This window comes from Danio aesculapii, chromosome 8 (assembly GCF_903798145.1).
Source record: "Danio aesculapii chromosome 8, fDanAes4.1, whole genome shotgun sequence".
Lineage (NCBI taxonomy): Eukaryota > Metazoa > Chordata > Actinopteri > Cypriniformes > Danionidae > Danio > Danio aesculapii.
Genome location: NC_079442.1, coordinates 40,211,660 through 40,230,966, shown reverse-complemented (window position 1 = coordinate 40,230,966; position 19,307 = coordinate 40,211,660). Strand labels below are relative to the sequence as shown.

The 19,307-nt window shown below is 35.8% G+C and overlaps 1 protein-coding gene across 1 annotated transcript in view; it reads left to right on the top strand.

The window, feature by feature from the left end:
* The window catches only part of sap30bp (SAP30 binding protein), a 33,978-nt gene extending 15,109 nt beyond the window's left edge, over positions 1 to 18,869 (top strand). The window contains exons 5-11 of the mRNA XM_056464430.1: positions 5,916 to 6,004; positions 14,895 to 14,986; positions 15,107 to 15,167; positions 15,257 to 15,308; positions 15,400 to 15,458; positions 15,561 to 15,645; positions 18,093 to 18,869. Coding sequence (XP_056320405.1) covers positions 5,916 to 6,004; positions 14,895 to 14,986; positions 15,107 to 15,167; positions 15,257 to 15,308; positions 15,400 to 15,458; positions 15,561 to 15,645; positions 18,093 to 18,271 — 617 coding nt within the window. The 3' untranslated portion in view covers positions 18,272 to 18,869. The remainder of the gene's footprint in view (positions 1 to 5,915; positions 6,005 to 14,894; positions 14,987 to 15,106; positions 15,168 to 15,256; positions 15,309 to 15,399; positions 15,459 to 15,560; positions 15,646 to 18,092) is intronic.
* Positions 18,870 to 19,307: the final 438 nt, after the last annotated feature.

Here is a 19,307-nt window from a genome sequence, read left to right as displayed (position 1 = left end):
AAAGTTATTGATGGAAAAACAGGTGCTTTGTAGCAAAAGTAAACCAAATTACTTTGTAAAATTAGTTATAATTATATAAATATTTGTTTTATATTTATAGATTTAAAAAAATATATATACTGCTGTTTAAGGACAGGGATCCTGTTATAGAGGGTGCATCATTGTGGTAAGCGACTCTCAAAAGTACAAAAAAAGGGCTCCCCAAAAGCCACGGTATAGTTCGAACAGTTGTGATGTTGTTTCACTCACTTACTTTCCTTTAGCTTATTCCCTGCTTTTATCAGGGTTGACAACTCTTGCACATGTTTTACTGACGGATGCACTTCCTGCCACAACCCAGCAATGAGAGTATATGTAAACCTCCAGTGCTGGAAAACACCCACACACTCCCCCATTCTCACACACATGCTAGTGCTAATTTACTACATCCAAATCCCCAATATACCCCTTGTCTTTGCACTCTGGGGGAAATCGGAGTACCCTTAGGAAACCCACACAAAGAATGCCATTTCAAATGCGTATAATTTATTGTGTTTTTGTCAACCTTTTTAGTTTTGGAGCAGCTTTACAGGTGTGCAGGATCTGTTTTGCCACCGGCTTGTTCTCAAATTTTTGCTTGCGTCATGCAGCTCTGGCTGAAAAATGCTTTTACCTCTCCAGTCTACCTCGGCAAGTTTCCATCGCTAGAGGGCCGGTTTTTACATGTTTATGTCTGTATGTGTGTGCCTGTGCGTTGCTTTAGGAAGCGTTCCACATCTAAAGGGCTCCACCCAGACACTCCCTGCTTCTGTGTATGTGTGTACTTACTTTGGTGGTTTACAAGGACTCTACAGTTGAACTAAATGACTTTTATTGACATTTCAGTTTGAAATACTACAATCAATTTATAAATAAAAGGGATGTAACTGGTCACAACCCACAGTTTGGAACACACGTGACCCGCGGATTAATAACTTTTTTTTTTTTTTTGAACGTGTAGAATAATCCAACATTTATAACAATTGCAGAGAGATCGTCTCCTGTGGCATTCAAATCACGTATGAAAGCATTTTGGCTTCCCTGTAAAATATAATGATGACGGAAAAAGTTGTGGTGGGACCTAAATGCTTTCTTTGGTTATTAATTAAAGGTGTTTTCTGTCACTGCTTGTTTAGCCTGCAGTAACGCATTCAGTGTAAAGCTGCAAAATTAAACATTTAAAGATCGTGATCTCAATTTAAACCTGCACAACATGAATGATAAATGATAATGATTTGCATATGCTTATTAATCTTTCGAAGCGCTGCATTCAAATCTGTGTTTGATCGAGAGAGATTCAGCTTTTACACTTTCAGTGAATTATAAACAGATAAGTAACACAGAAGTACTGGGATATCAGTTTATAGTCCAGATATAAACACTGATGTTTATGGTAAAGTTAAAAATCACTGTTTAATGGAACTTGACGCTGGTGAATGTTGTAGTAATTACATTGTGTTACCAATGGGTGGCAACAAACAACCACCGAAATGATGTCACTGCGTAGATTTTTAAAAATGATGCACCTAAAATGAAACATGAAGTTTTATGTGTGAATTGTTGAATCATTAATTGACAATAAATATGACATGTTGTACAAGATGTTACATTTTTTTTGTATAAATGGAAAGCAATTGACACGTCTCCTCCTTTGTTTGCTGATCCGAAAAGTAGTCCAATCCATGGTTCAAAAACCGTAGTGTGATCCGTTACCACTAATAAAAAATAATACTTAGTTTGTAAATTAACAGAAAATGTACTGTCAGTTTATTACAAAGTTCTTATACCTTAATATACAACACCAACTGAGACAATATATAATTTTAAACTAATAAAGATGTTATTAAAAGTCACTTTTTCAAAATTTTAAAGGTTAAAAGCTGTTGGTTGAAAGATCAAGGTCTCATAATGCAATTCCAAATATCAACGTGGGTATGTTGATTGCATGTTTTTACGAACGGGGGCATGTTTCTGCCCCAGACTTACCCAGAACAGCAGAGGGAGCGAAGGGTGTGTGTGATTGCGAAGAGAGGAGGTGAGGTGAAAGGGAATTCGGCAGTGGTCTATTCCAGCCAGTATGGTTTGAATAGTGTTCACTGCTGCATGTGTAAGCAACCGCAGATTCCACTTCTTCTAATTCACTCCAGAAATGCCTGACGAAGACAGTTGATGGATGCTTCTTGTTTGAGGGAATAAAAAAATTGTTCTTGCAAATGCTTACGAAATTGATGAAGTAGTTCAGTGTCATTTTAAAAATGTGAACATAAAATATAGCTTGAGGGTAAAGTTGCATGTGGAATCAAGAATGTTGATGTGTTTGGAAACTTCATACCGCTGATGGGAGCAGCGTTTTCTTTAGGCGTGTTTCATTTGTTTTTGTTTGTTTTTAAAATGATTTTTAGTGATATCTGCATGCTTTAACAATGATATTTAACTCTGTCTAAGATGTAAAAGTGTACAGAAAAGCCAGAAATTATTACATTTTTGTTCAAATTTACATAAAAGCTGAGAAATATATATATTTTTCTCAATGATGCATCTTGGACATCGTCTTTATTATCTTTTGAGAAAAGCCTGTGTTATTTCCGGTCAAACAATTTTGCTGGTTTGAACAAAAATAAAAGTCAGAATTTGCAGGAGGTATGAATAATTGCTTCACTGAATGTGAATAAAAATGTGGATAAGTAATAATGTAAATAAGTTTGCATTAAATGTTTAAAATATGTTGTGGATATTAGGGCTGTGCGATATGGGCAAAAGAAACCTATCATGATTTTCTTGAACAATATTTGATTTAGATTTTAATCAGGATTTTGACACACAAGTAAAAAAAAACAATTAGATCTTTATCAAAGACCTGTAACATGTCTCTAAAACAGACATCAGGCAAAAAAGTTAAAATCACCTAGTAAAGCTGTAACATCTTGTCTCAAGAACAGACACATGGCAACAAATAAATATGTGTATGTGTGTGCCGTCAAACACAAGTAAGGCTCCGATGTTCTGTTTGACCACATATCAGAAGTTGTTGCGTGTACTTTTGTGTGTCCACAGATTTTTTTTTTTGCCATGCATAGATCAAAGACCTACTTATGACGCTGCCGTGTAATAGTCAGTTCCTTATTTCCAATAGAGGCGCCCGCTGCCCAGCTTGCACGCGTATTGGAAGTGACTCGATTGCATATTCCATGCGCACCCAGTTGAAAACACCTCTACTTTTCAGAATGCTGCAAGCGCACCATGAGTCACGTAACAAGAGCTGAGCGATCAGCTTTATACTTTGTATAGAATATTTCGGTAGACTAATTACCTCAGACAAACACAGGACACCCAAACATCCAGTGCTTTTTAATTTTCTCCATAAATAAAACTTGTATTGGAACTGCAGCAGAACTGTTTGCATCCTCTGAAAAAAGCGGTTGATGGCTGCTGAGCAACAACAAAGGTGTGCGAGCGCAAAGCGTGTTGAAAATGCTGAAGGAAGCGACACCTCACCATTTCCACACACTTTTAGACATGATATGTGACTGACTGGTCTTACAAATTACCTGATTCTGCGATACATCCGCCTTCCTGAATCCAAAGTAATCCCACACCACAGATGTTGGCTTTTTTGGGGGCACCAAGTCCTCCTGTGCTGAACTCCTCATCCCAGACGATTTGTCATTAAGCTCAGTCTCATGTTCTCGCACTCTGATTAGGCGTGCTGCGTTATGATTGGTTCAATAGCATACTGCTGGAAAGTCAAGCAGTAAGGCAATTTAGAAAACTCGAGTTCAAATCACTTTTTCGATATGATTTCAATTAATCGCACTGCCCTAGTGGATATCAAAGAAAAAAGATACATGCAGTCTCTCTAGTGTTATTTCAATATCAACGATATACAATATAGAAATAAGATATTAAAAAATTTTGAATTTTATTAAATTTTTTATTTTGAAGCAATTGTTTGTTGTTAATTTTGGTTTCAGGGTAGTTAAATTTTACTGAACTAAATAAAACCCTAAAACTAAGTTTAAAAACTTAATTTTTTGACCAAAAGTAAACAAAAAACCTACAATACTTATTCAGTGATGATAACCCTGAAACTAAAATTAACTATTTGACTTTTATTTTGAAGGATTTTTTTGTCTGTTGATTTAGTTAAGTGGTCCAGTAAGCTGACTGGGGTGTCACTAGCCAACATGGATGCTGTGTACACCAGGCAGCTAAAGAGAATTACACATTCAGTTTTAAGTGACACCCGCTCATCCTCTACACTTAGTTTCAGTTCCTTGCTTCTGGTTGCAGGCAAGCTGTAGAACTAAATGATACAGGGGTGGCGCAGTGGTACAGTGGGTAGCGCAGTGGGTCCCGGCTGGGTCAGTTGGCATTTTTGTGTGGAGTTTGAATGTTCTCCCCGTGTTCATGTGCGTCTCCTCCGGGTGCTCTGGTTTCTGGAATGGGAGTGTATGGGTGTTTCCCAGTGATGGGTTGCAGCTGGAAGAGTATCCGCTGCGTAAAACATATGCTGGATAAGTTGGCAGTTTATTCTGCTGTGGCGACCCCTGATTAATAAAGGGACTAAGCTGAAAAGAAAATCAATGAATGAACAAAACAATACAAAAAGTAGTTTCATGCAAGAAGCCATTAGACAAGTAAATAAGAAGTAAAACAGATGGGTTTCTGTGACTTGTATATTTCACATTTTATAGATTATTTTAAATGTTTATTTAGGGGATGTAAGCCTGAAGTGATTATTTATTCTTTGTTTTATTTATTGTTTTGGAAGAGAATTTTTTTTATGTTTTATGTCTTTTTGTCCATTTGTTGTTGTCTTTATGTAATGTTTTGTGTGTGTGTGTGCGTGTGCATTTACATTTACATTTACATTTAGTCATTTAGCAGATGCTTTTATCCAAAGTGACTTACAAATGAGGACAAGGAAGCAATTCACACAACTATAAGAGCAGCAGTGAACAAGTGCTATAGACAGGTTTCAGGTGTGTAAAGTCTTAAGAAGCTAAGCATTAGTAAAAAAAATTTATTTTTTATTTTTTTTTTATTTTTATTTAATTTTTTTTTTTTTGAGAGAAAGAGAGAGATAGAGAGAGAGGGCACAGTTAGTGGTATAGCCAGAGAGGCAGTTGCAGATTAGGAAGGAAAGTGGAGCATGTGCGTGTGTGTGCGTGTGTGTGTGTGTGACACTGTTATGAAATGAAGCCTCTTGACTGCAAACCAAATTACTTTTGGGTATAAATAAAGTAACCTAACCTAAAGAGACATTAAATAAGAGATTCATTTCTCTTATTTTGAAATGACCTTAAAATTTGAATTTTTTTTAAGATAGCATTATAGAAAAATACTGCCATATTGAAAATGTTAAATGTTGTAGAAATATAATTTTTTTTTATATGAGCATAAAAATACAGAAAGAATTTTTAAAAAATACCACAACTTTGAAAATCTGTGTTTAATCAAAGAAACATGGTGGAACCTTGGGTAATTGATCAATGTGAAGAGTACTTAAAGTCCCCTCCAGACATTCAAGTGACAAACCTGAAAGTCGTGGTATTCTTTTTGAATCACCCTGTATATTTTATACAAAACTTTTAAAAAAACTAAAATAAAAATCTATTTAAAAAAAAAACTTGTTTTAATTAAAATACTTATTTTATATCAATAATATTTTTTTAATGGCTTTATTTTAGTTTTAAGGGGAATCATTTCTCAGAACCCTTTAATAACTGTATATCAACACACTCTCAACCTTTCATAACAGACTTTGTTATAGTTTGCATTGGCAACCACCTCTTATGTTTTGTTTTCTTGAGAAAAAATCTTTGTTTCCAATGTAATGTACATGGTTTAATATGTATTTGCTGGTTTCTGAATGTGTATTTTTCCTCCTTTTACAGCACAGTTTTCTGAGAAAGTTCGAAACATGTCTCCTGATGAGATCCGAATTCCTCCTGAACCGGCCGGGCGCTGCTCCAGTCATCTGCAGGTGAGATGTTTGCAGGATTCAGTTTGAGATCTTCTTGACTTTCTGCCATGCACTGCAGTGAGAGACATCTCTCCACCGCTTGTTTCCTGGTAGATGCTTCTCTCAGCTATCAAATGAGTTGAGCATTCACAAACTGATGTTTACTGCACAAACAAATGACAAGAGCAGGCCAAAATCAATTCTTATCTGATTTGTTGGCAGCTATGCTTCTTTCAGGAGCTGTGTTAAGGAAAGCTGCTGTGGTGGACACGTTTGTGAGATACTTTTAGTTTAAATGATTTTAGTAAGAAATGGGATCTGTGAGTAGGGCTGCACGGTATTGGAAAAAGTCTGATATTGTGATATTTTATCTTTCAGCAATAAATATTGCGATATAAATACAGTTTCATGAGATGGTTTAAATAGCTGTTTGATGGTTTTCTGGTGAGTCTAATGGCCTGTTTCCACTGAGTGGTATGGTTCTGTATGCTTTTTATGGCCGTTTCCACTGTCAAAAAGTACCAAAAAGCTAACCGTACCATACCACTTTTTTGGGTACGACAAAGGGGTACCAAAAGGCAGAGCTAGATGCGCAGCTGAACGCTATTGGTTTACAGAGATGCGTAACCATCATGTACACAAGCCAGGAGAATGAAAACAAAGGAAGTGCCATTTTTAAATTCACAGCCGAGACATTACATCGTAATACTATATACATATAATAGAGAGCCATGGTCGACCCAAGCTCAAACAAACCTTGTCGTCATCTTGATGAACAGCCAAGTAGAACAAAATCTGCCCGCTCCTGTTGTTGCCGTTTAAAAGCGCAAACGATTTCACTTTCGCCAGAGAGCTCATGTGCGTGTCTATATTTGGAAAAAACAAACTTCTTGAGCTGATGATAATAATGTGAGTGTGATTTATTGAGGTGCTTCTGACATCTGATCCTTTCAGAAACAGTTAAACGCGAGAGTGACACGTGGAAAAACAAAGGAGAAGCCTGAAAAAAAACAAATGATTCTTTCAGCAACCTAAAACATGAACAAACTGCCATGTTTAACTATTATCATCACATTTTGAACTATTATGAACTTGGAATGATGGAATTGCGTTCTAACAGAGGCTACATGTGCTGTTGAAGATTAAAGACGCATATGAGAGGTTTGCACAGAATGTGGGCTATATGTTGCGTAAGGCCTAATTGTATTCTGTGTGTAGTTTTTCTGTAATTGGTAACATATCACAGACTGTAGGGTCTGTATGTGTTCATATATGTTGCATTTATTTCTTTATTTTATATAATTGCAGATGTTACAGTAGGTTATTTTGGCATTAATCGGCAATTATAATGAAATCAAAACCATTGGTACCTTTTTGGCAGTGGGAACGCAAGCCTGATAAAGGAGCAAAAAAAATATTGCTTTGTCTCGTTTATTGTCCAAATATCGAAATATTCTTGTAGATCAAGTAAAAAATATTTTGTTTTCACCTTCAGAAATAAATAAGTCAAAATTGGAAGTTTTTCCTTAAAACAAGCTTTATTATCTGCCAGCGGGGTAAGTGAAATAAACTTTCTTTTGCTTTGTTTTGTTTCTAGTCCAAATATCTACATTTCAGTTTTTTGTTTTTTGCATAAATCTTATAAATAATAAAAACAGTTCATCTTTGTTACTGCTCTAAATATACCCTTTTTTCTACCCAAACTCTCTTGAAATGCTCAGTCAAAAGCCTTAAAAACACATGCAAATGATAAACGTTCATTCTATTATGGGTAAACTTCACAGTGACTATAAATCAGGAGTGTTCTTTTGCTCAACTGTAATTCAGACTCAACATTGCATATTTTGAGATGACTATAAACGATGCGCATTTTGCGATATCAATGCTGAAACTATTTATCAGTGGTCTCAAACTCGATTCCTGTTGGGCCGCAGCTCTGTAAAGTTTAGCTCAAACCACCTTTAACTTAGACCTGCTTAGTAGTCTGTAGTAGTCTTGAACACCTTGATTATTTGGATCTGCTGTGTTTGATTAGGGTTGGAGCAAAACTGTGCAGAGCTGCGGCCCTACAGGAATGGAGTTTGAGACCTATGTGATATATTGTACAGTTCTATCTGCGAGTATGCTTAAAATATAGTTTTTATGCCAGAACTTGCAGTTGATGGTAAAATTATTAGCCTTTGTGTGAAATTTTTCAAATATTTCCCACAAGCTTTTGAATGGAGAGATGAGGGAATACTGTGAATATTTAAAGAAGATAATATGTGAAATATTTAAAGAAGAATTAAAATTTGACAGAAAGGCTTATAATTTTTGCCTTCAATTGTATGTATTCAGATGTATTTTTATTATACAATTTCAAGAAAATGTTTAAAGAAATGCACTAATTGTACAGTATTGAAATGGTATAATAACAATTATTTTTAAAACTTTAAATTAAGTTTTTACATTTCATTTAATTTAGTGAAACCCATAATAAATTGTGAAATTTAAAATGTTTCAAATGTTTTAAAACGTCTCAAACAAATGAAAAATTTTTTACCTTGAAAATTAAGAACAGAAAATTAAAGACAAAGTAATTTTTAAAATGAAATACATTTTAGATATGTTTAATTAAATATTTTTTTGAAGCTGCCTCTTTTTTTTTTTTTTTTTTTTGTCTTTTAGTCCCCTGCATACCAGCAGAAAAACATTCCCTCTGCTGCTGTGTTTTGGTTGGACATCTGCTCCTTGTCAACAGTCATAAAAGGGGAGATTATATGGGTTCATTGTTTTAGTTCTTGGCAGTGTTTTCAGACCACGTGTTCAGGTCCTGGCTGGCAGCCTTTAACTCAGGGTGTGGCACTGGGGGTTTGAGGAGGGAAGAAGTTATAGAGGGTGGCAGACTTGTAGGTGTTTGCTCCACCCGGGGGTAAGGACTGCCAGTTTCACCCTAAATCAAGAATCTTGCATACTGCCAGTGCATGTCCAGAGGTCACATTTGAGGTGAATGATGTTCATGTTTTTACATATTTCTTTAGTATTATGTAATTAATTAATATTTATCAACCCTTTTCCACACACTGCGTTTCAAATTATAACTTGAAAGTCCAGTTTTAGAAACCTTCTTTCAAAAGAACTGCTACAAAACACTTCAGATGAAGTTGTTACAAATAAAATCAATGTTCATAGTGACAACATATCTAAGTGAGATGTAAATTTGGCTTTGAGCTTGATTTGAATTCATCATGAAAATAATCACGTTTATCACAAGCGTATCTGTGGCCAAAGCTCTTTTGAATCCGCTGTGTTTTGTTTTTCCAGTTCATTTTTTCTCTGTATACCTTACAGTACAGTAATATTCTATACTAGGGCTGGGAGATATGGCAAAAAACGCAATCTCGATAATTATTTTCCATACTGAACGATAACGGTATATATATTTCGATATAAGTTGTTGATACTTGAGGATTAAAGGGTCTATTAAATGGCATAACATATTTTCCACCAATAAATTTTTTGGTGGCCGAAAATTTTATACATCTCTAATATCAACTCACTTTTAGATCCCCATTGTTGTACATTTCCACTGTTTAATCAGTGTAGATCAGGCGTGCCCAAACTTTTTCTTATAAAGGGCTAAAAAGCAAACTGAAGTTGAATTGTAGTTAAATATACCAAACCGTATTACATTAAATTTGCCATGTGCAATTTGCTAATTTATTTGCTAATATTTAAATAACTTGAAAACCTCGCTTTAAATCAAATTAAGGATGCAGTATCATTTTTAATGTTATATGATCAACGTATTATACTAAAAACATAAACAATCCAATTTAAAACACAATGGAGATCAATGCTGAATAGTCAAGCTGCCTTGATTTGCCTGCTGATGTCTTGTGCGTTGTCCTCTCTGTCAAATGGCAGTATTTACATTTTTAAAATCTGATTCATTTACAACATTTAATTTTAGTTGGCCTTTTTAGCTCCTCGATTAAACAAAGAAACGTAGAGTTACGTTAAATTCGAAATGACGATCTCTGTCAAAAGCATATGGATGGATATGGAAACCTTGGGATCATTTCGTCGTTGGTCTAATATCATTTATTGGCCCGGCTCTATTCTATATACATCAGTAATATTTCTTTGGAAAGAATTGTTTTGTGTTTTGGACTTTGGTTGGCTGAAAATAATTTAGTTCATTCTAATAAGTTGCATTTTAATATTCAATAGATGCACTGTAAGTGAAATGATGTACCTACCTCAATGTACACAGTTAAAAAAACAACAACATTTTAATGAGTATATGCCGTTAAATGGTAGTTTTTTATTAGCATAAATCACATAAAACATCATGGGATGTTGTAAAATGCTGCATACTACAGGCTGTAGAATGTTTGATTTGGATTGGCTTATGACATTTTAATTTCTGAATTGTTTTCACAGCTAAAGTAGTTACAGGCAGGTCTTGACCACATTAGTTCCATATACCACAATTATTTCACAGCCAGTGACGAAGTCAAAAAATCTAATCCAAACAAAAGGGTTTAAATGAGAGGTTAGAAACTAGTTATACTCAGCAGCAGTTTAAGAACAAAAAAAAAAAAAACTGATGAATGTCTTGAAATACAACATCTGAACTATATCTTTAGGTGTGGCAGCATTATTATAATTGAAATAATTGACTCTCCAGTCTATTGAATTATTAGAATATAACGCACACTGAGGCGATGATGATTACATGATGTGAAGCAGATTGCCTGTCGTCAAGTATTCCTTACTTCTAATCCTGTCCAGCTAAATTCTTTACAAATCGCACTACTTCCTCTGTGTCCTGCGAGCTGTTGGGGCAGGTGTGTACAGGTGTGGTCTTCACACTCCGGCACAGTACAGCCTAGTACTGACGGATAGGCTGTGCTTTTCCACGTCATGATGAATATATCTTTCCCCCCTGGCTATGCCTTTATCGCTGCTCAGACATGATCCTCCTCATTCCCGCATACATCTGTGTTGGTCTTCCTACGAATTGTCTTGTTGTACGTTTTGTACCAATTAACCAGGATCAGCGTCTTAATCACCAACAAAGAACTTTTCAGTTTTATTTGGCTTCTTGGAATGCGAAGGAAAACAGATTGAGCGGCTGAAAATGGCACATTTCCAAGTGCTGCTTGGAGTCTGGTTGTCAAAAATCACCCTCTAGCTCTAGAAAAATCACATCAATACAAAGACTTTATTCATTCTCAGTCTCTCACAGCACTTGAAGCAAAGACGCAGTTTTTCTCCTGTTTTGTAATGCACATTTTAAATTGAATCATGGATGCATTTAATACCAAATATGATTAGAAAAATAATTGTAACATTCCGACGTTTTGCGTACTGTAATACAGTTTAGACAATACAATATCAGCCGGATTTTGTTGGCATAATGGATCTTGTTGACATAATGTGTCATGATGATTTGTAAAGGACAATTAGCATAATTGGGTGTGTGATATTAACAAAACAATCTCCGATTTTATTCATTTATTCATTTTCTTTTCTGTCCCTTTATTAATTTGGGGTCGCCACAGCGGAATGAACCGCAAATTCAATTTTAATTCAATTCATCTTTATTTGTATTGCGCTTTTACAATGTAGATTGTGTCAAAGCAGCTTCACGTAGAAGATTATATTTAATTGAAACAGTGTCAGTTCAGTTTTCAGAATTTAAGTTCAGTTTAGTTCAGTTCAGTGTGGTTTAATATTCACTGCTGAATTCAAACACTGAAGAGTAATCCATCGATGTGCAGCTCTACAAGAGCAAAAAAAAAAACTTCACCAATTGGCGAAAGTGCAGGGAAAAAAAAACCCAGAGAGAAACCTGGCTCAGTTGGGCACGACTGTTTCTCATATGGCCAAACGTCTTATGGAGAGCTGCAGTCTAGGCACCGGAGACTGGAGAACGCTGGACGTCAACCAACATATCCAGCATATGTTTTATGCAGCAGATGCTCTTTAAGCTGCAACCCATCACTGGGAAAATCCATACGCACTCATTCACACACATACACTACGGACAATTTAGCTTACCCAATTCACCTGTACCGCATGTCTTTGGACTCGTGGGGGAAACCGGAGCACCCGGAGGAAACGGGGAGAACATGCAAACTCCACACAGTAATGCCAACTGACCCAGCCGAGGCTCAAACCAGCGACCTTCTTGCTGTGAGGTGGTTGTGCTTCCCACTGCGCCACCAGTAGGGCTGGGCAATATTGCAAAAAAAAAAAAAAAAGCACTATATCATGTTTCATATCATTCGCTATCGATAATTATTGAATATTTTTACGTTTAATACATATTCAATACATTTAGGATTATTAGGATTTTTTGTCATTTAACCACTTTATTTTAATTAACCAACATTACTAAGGCAAATAGTTTTATTGGGTCAAAAACAAAAATATTTAACCATCGTTATTCAAATACATATTGCAACATTACAAATTGTGAAGTTGAATGACTATATTACCCCCTATGCTAAAACAATGTTTTAAATGGGGAGCTAGTGGCTGGGATGCACAAGAAAAGAAACCAAAAAGCCGTTCTGGCAACTTCCTTGCATTCTTTTTTATTTACAATCTCCTCACTGCTGCTGTACGGCACTCATTTTTTAGGTGTGTTGTTGTTCTGACCTAAAGTGAAAAGCGCAAGCGCGTGGTTTAGACAAATGGACAAACCAATGCTGCAGCTACGATGCAAGTTTAGGGTTAAAAGTAAAAAGCACCGCAGTGTTTGGATGCGCTGTGTTTGTCTGAGGTAATTAGTCTGCCTTTATCATTAAAATGTGTATATTCCATACAAAGTGTGAGGCAGATTGGTTAGTTCTACTTGCGGTGTGCTTGCGGCATTCAGAAAAGTTGAGGTGTCACATGTTCGCTGCTTGTACACCATGTGCGTGTCGCTCCCATGTGCACATTGTGCAAGTCGTGCGCCACCATTGGAAATGACAAACCTACACCTTAAGCTTATTGGCATTGCTTCCAAGGCACGAGCTTCAGCAGCCACAGTTTAATAAAAACTATAGCCTTCATACCGAAACTTCATACCAAACTTTTTTTATCGTTATTGACAATGGTGTACGGTCAATAAATACTGATACCGTTTTTTTACCGCCCAGCCCTAGGCCCCAGTATAGTTCAAATGAAAAAAGTATGAAATTACATAATTTAGAACAAAATCCAGCCAAGCAGAGTTCGTTTTGAGTCCATTTCGGCAGTTCAAAGTTCTCACCAAAGCCAACTTTTGGGGGAAGTTCATTTTGTACACCTTTGAGCTACAATTGGTCTGTGCAGGTTACACTATCAGTGGGTGTGTTCTGGAGCTCCGCCTTCTTTGACATCCAGCACCACACCAATAAGTAAGCAATGTGAATAAATTGGAGGGTTGAGTAGCAGAGCTGCTATAGATGTACAATCGCTTGTGGAGTGATTTAGAAGACTCGCACACCAGATGTGAAGCACAACTGCATCGTACCACGTCTGATAAAGTTCTAAACATTGTTCCTTCTGGTGTCTATCCACCGCAAATAGAAAGGACTGTCGTGTGCTGCTGAGGTGCTTCTCATGCAACAGGCTGGAGAAGGCTGTTTGCCTTGTATGAAATTGTTTTTCTCTCACAGCTGCCATTTGTTGTTGTTTAGGAGTAGCGTGACATTTATTTATTACATTTTTTTTGAATATTTAAAATATGTTTTGCATTTTAAAATGTAAAGAAGTAAATTACCCCTTTCCTTACACAAACACGTCATTGAAAGAAAAGAAGAAAAGGGCGAGACATTTATAACCCTGTTCTAAAACAGTATACCATCGCTCAGTCTTTTCGAACATCTTTTTGCCCTCAAACAAAACAGAAAGAAGTTTGAAATATGGTGAGGCCCTCACTTGATTGGCTGATTTTTGGCTTGTTATTAATAAATAAACACAACACTAAACCACCAGTAGGTGTCGACAAGTCCCTTTCTTAGTGAGTGATTCAGTGAATGATTCATTCAGATTATTTGCTCTTGCTTTATAGATTGATTATTGGGTAATTGGCTCATTTTGAATGTTCAAAAACAGGTATGTTCAGGAACAAAGTAAGTGATTTGCAAATGTTCTGCTCTGGCTTTCTTTGGAGGTATTTCAGAGAAATAAATACATTTAAATGAATAGGAAAATTAAACCTGGTATTAAGTTGTGATTTGGTTGATTGAAAAAAATCTTACTGGAAAGCCAAGATGCACATAAAAAAGAATAAAAATATGCATAAAAATTAACTTTTGCACACAACTTGAGTAGAGTATAAAAATAGCATAAATGGCGACAAAAAAACAGATGTAACTTTGTTATATAAGAAAAAAGCAGACAGTGGCTTTTCCTACAGCAGCAAATTCGAGTTTACTTTTGCGATAATTGGCGCCAGTTTATTACGAAGTGACTCATTCTCTGTGACTCATTAGATGGAAATGGTACTTTATTCGCAAATGGTTTTTTGCAATATTCCAGTTTAATTCGCAGCTTTCGATGGAAACATGGCTACTGGTAAATAATTTCATGCAACTTGCATATGAACAGAAAATAAGACTGGAAAACGATACAGGAGTTACTGCTCTGATATCCGCACAACATTGTGGGTTGTTTTAAATCAGGACTGGTAAGAGAACATTATCTTTTTTTACACCCAGTGCTATTGTCTCAAAACCAAACTTACAATGCCATACGGAAAAGTTTAAACCCCATCTGGTCGGCATATTTCGACAGAACGTCCCGTAATATTTAAGAATTAGGTCAGTAGGTGGAGAGTATTTGATCTTTTGACTGCACTATGAAAGAAACCTGGTCATGCATTTTGGGAATGACAAGCTCAAAATGTTTCAGATCTCATTGACGCCTGTTGTCTGTTTTCTGTTTTTAGGAAAAGATCTTTAAACTTTATGAGCGGAAGCTTCAGGGAGACTTCGATACAAACAGCCATATTCAAAAGAAGAAAGAGTTTCGCAATCCCAGGTCTGAAGATAACAAGTGTTAATGACCCACAATGCACCAGACGTAACCTGAAACACATTACCTTTTTTATTGTTTAATTAGTTTGCCACCTAACCATGTGTTTGTTTGATTTTTTTATAGTATTTATGAGAAGCTGATTCAGTTCTGTGGCATTGATGAACTTGGAACCAATTATCCAAAAGTAGGTGTAATGCTTGCTTGCCTGTTAATATCAGATAAATGGATATTACTATGTTTTGAAAGATGACTTTTGTGTTTACTTCTTTACAGGACATGTTTGACCCCCATGGCTGGTCAGAGGATTCATATTATGAGTCACTGGGTGTGTTTTGCTTGAATACTGTTTGATATTTCCTCTCATATGGTTTGGATTGAATTGACTACATATGTTAACTCTGTTTTCCTTTATACAGCCAAAGCTCAGAAAGTAGAGATGGACAAACTTGAAAAGGCTAAAAAGGAGAAGACTAAGGTTAGAGTCTCTCACTTGGCTTAAAAATAATATTAGGAGGTTGTTTGCACTGTAAGGATCACAACCTCTTTTTAAAACTGTTTATAACCCTTGTGTCTGTAGATTGAGTTTGTGACGGGCACTAAAAAAGGCACCACTACTAACGCCGCAGCTTTGGCCACAAACACAACAGCCGCTTCATCTACAGGTACAATTCAAGAAGTGGAAAAAATAAATGTTAGAACAGGCTGTTTTTATGAGAGAGATGTTTTTATAGTAGGGTATATGCACAAGGACTGTTAATTTTCAGTAATCCAGCTCAAGCGGCTCCGGTGACTGCCATTACAAATTCGCTACATTTAGGTTGTTTTCTTTCAAAATCAATGATCTTCACAGCCTAATTGATATACGATATAAAGTTCCATTGTTCTGCGCCATGTCTTTAAATTAAGAAAATGTATTTATTTCAATGGAGTTTCTGCACTCGCCTGCTTCTCCTGACGAACGACTTTTCATTTCGTTTTTCACTTGACAACTAAATGAATGCTTAAGTCTGTTTAACTGATTATTTTATTACACTACATATTTTGTTTACACTACATTAAATATTTTATTTACACTTCATTATCGATGCTGTAAAAAGAAGCGTATGAAATTAAAAATAGTAACAACAACCTTTCACCGGAAGTTTATTGGTGGCTGAAAAAAAAACACTAGCTGTGCATATATCCTATTGCTTTTATTTTGCACCCGGAATATAAACCTGAACAAATATATAAAATTTTTTTTCATGTAAATAGATCTAGTGTCAGTGTATTTAAAAATAATTTTACTCAAAATATATAGATAAATGGATGGATGGATAAGTTAGTATATAGATGAAAAGATGGATGAATGGGTATAATGATGAGTAGATGCTTAAAACTGCATAGATGAACAGTTAAGTATGTATAGATAGATAGATAGATAGATAGATAGATGGATAGATGGATAGATGGATAGATGGATAGATAGATAGATAGATAGATAGATAGATAGATAGATAGATAGATAGATAGATAGATAGATAGATTGATAGATAGATGTGTATGATATTGTGTATATACATACAAACATACATACACAAATATCGAGGTATGGACAATACAAAAATATACAAACTAAAGGTATTTACATGTTTATTCTATATATAATTTGTATTCGATATAAATAAACAATTTCATATACTCCACCTGACAAAAGTCTTAAAGTTGATCTTAGTTGTAAGAAAAACAAATAATAACTTGACTTCTAGTTGATCATTTGGAGAAGTGGCAGAAGGTAGATTTTTCAGATGAATCATCTGTTGAACTGCATCCCAATCATCACAAATACTGCAGAAGACCTATTAGAAGGTTCTCACAGAAATCAGTCAAGTTTGGTGAAGGAAAAATCATGGTTTGGGGTTACATTCAGTATGAGGACATGCGAGAGATCTGCAGGGTGGATGGCAACATTAACAGCCTGAGGTATCAGGACATTGGTGCTGCCTATTACATCAAACCACAGGAGAGGGCAAAATCTTCAGCAGGATAGCGCTCCTCATAATTCAGCCTCCACATCAAAGTTCCTGAAAGCAAAAAGGGTCAAGGTGGTCCAGGATTGGCCAGCCCAGTCACCAGAAATGAACATTATTGAGCATGTCTGGGGTAAGATGGAGAAGGCATTGAAGATGAATCCAAAGAATCTTGATGAACTCTGGGAGTCCTGCTAGAACTAGAGCTTTCTTTGCCATTCCAGATGATTTTATTAATAAGTTATTTGAGTCACTGCAGAGATGTGTGGATGCAGTCCTCCAAGCTCGTGGGAGTCATACAATATTAATTCTTTTTCCACCGCAACATGACTTTATATTCTATACTGTACATTATTTCTGTTAAGTGTCAAGACATTTGTCTCTGCAAAGTCAGACCGTACTGTTCTAATTAAATCATTAAAAATCAAGATATGATCATATTTTATTTTGGTAAAATAAGCATAATCTAGAGGTCTTTGCCTTTCATATAAGCCACTTCTGATACCAAATGATCTACTAGAAGTCAAGTTATTATTTGCTGTTCCTAAAACTTGGATAGGTGACAAGACTTTTGTCAGGTAGTGTAAACATGCATGTGCACGTTCATGTGTTTTTAATATTTTGATCACACAAAGTGTGAGTATGGGGATGGACAAGTATTTCAAAACCACCTCAAGTGTTGAAACAGATTACAGTGTTTGTGCCTTTATCCAGTATTGACAGATTAATCACATCCGTCGTTATATTTACGTTTGTCAGCTTTACACTAAAAAATATTGTTATATTAAATTTTTTTAGTTGAATCAAACAAACTTTTCTAGTTATTTCAACTTGCATCAATCAAACTAACTAAAGAAATCAAGTTAAAATTTGTATAACCTAAAAAATGTTGTTCAAACCAGAGTTAACCTAATAAAAGTAACACAAAAATATTTGAGTAACACAAAAATATTTGTTGCCTTGACATTTGTCGTTTAGTGTAGGAAAAAAATATTGTATGAGCCATTTCTGAATACATGTCTTTGTTGGTTAGTTCCACTGCAAATAAACCTGGCTTTAGTGCCCCAGTTGAATTAAGCCTCATTCTGGTGTTCCGACAGATGCCCAGAAGAGGAAGAGCAAGTGGGATTCAGCCGTTCCAGTGACACTTGCACAGCCTGCCCTCCTCACCACCACTGCCACCCTGCCCGGAGTCGTGTCTGTAACCACAACAGCCAGCGGCACCAAGACCACCGTCATCTCCGCTGTGGGCACCATTCACAAAAAAGCCAAGCAGTGATGCTGACAAGTCAGAAAAATGGGTATTCAAGTCAGGTTGCCAGATTGATATTAACAGATCCTGCTGTTGTTTTACTTCAGAAACAAACATCAGGCAACTGGAGTAGAAGATGTTTCTCATTTTCAGAGAGAGAAAATTCTGGATGTGTCTTCATAATGGCATAACAGTATCACACATTTCTGTGCTCAGCTTTGACGGTATGATTTAAAAGTCATGGTTGAATTTTTTCATAAACTTTTCAAGTCAAAAATATGAAAAAGAAAAATTTCAAATCTGCAATAATAAGTATAATCAGTCCCTTTTTTGTTTTAGTAATAAATTTGTTGTTTAATAGGCAGTGAGTCAGGTTTTCCTGCTGTATTCATATTTGGGACATCATTCAGTTTCATATTGCAGTTACTTTTCAGGGCTGACTGACTGACTGTATTATTGCATTTATTATAAGACAAAAAGGGTCTTATAATTTGTTTTTCTCTTTGATTTTTATTTCATTTTAGCAATACAAGTAGACATTTTTAGCCTTGTATATATTAAAATAACTGTGTGACTTCTCTGTAGCTCAGCAGTGTAAAAATAAAAGTTTTTTAATAACTGAAAAGTTGCTTTAATTATTTTGCTTTGTGTTTATTTTAAATCTGAAATGATCTGCAGCTGGGATGAAGAGATGGCTTAAGAATGTGATGTCAGGTAGTGTTCTGGAGGACCACTGTTGGTTGCTGATGAGGAGTTTGTTTTGGGGTTCAGAATTTGGATAGTTGTGTGTTTTTTTTATCACCCGCTTGGAATGTTATCACTCAATTAAATGGGCGCTATCAGTGGTTATCAGCTGATAGATATGGGCCAGTAGGGGCCCTCTGCGCTTACTAGAAGGCTCAGAAGGCTGTTATCATCCATCCACATGGTTAATCAGCTAAACTAAAAGAGAAGACTTCAGATCTGTTTTTACATTACTGTGACAGTTTTAGGGTTTAGGGTTGGGGTGGGGTAGACGTTAATAAAATACAATTAATGGGAAATTTAATAAATAATATAAATA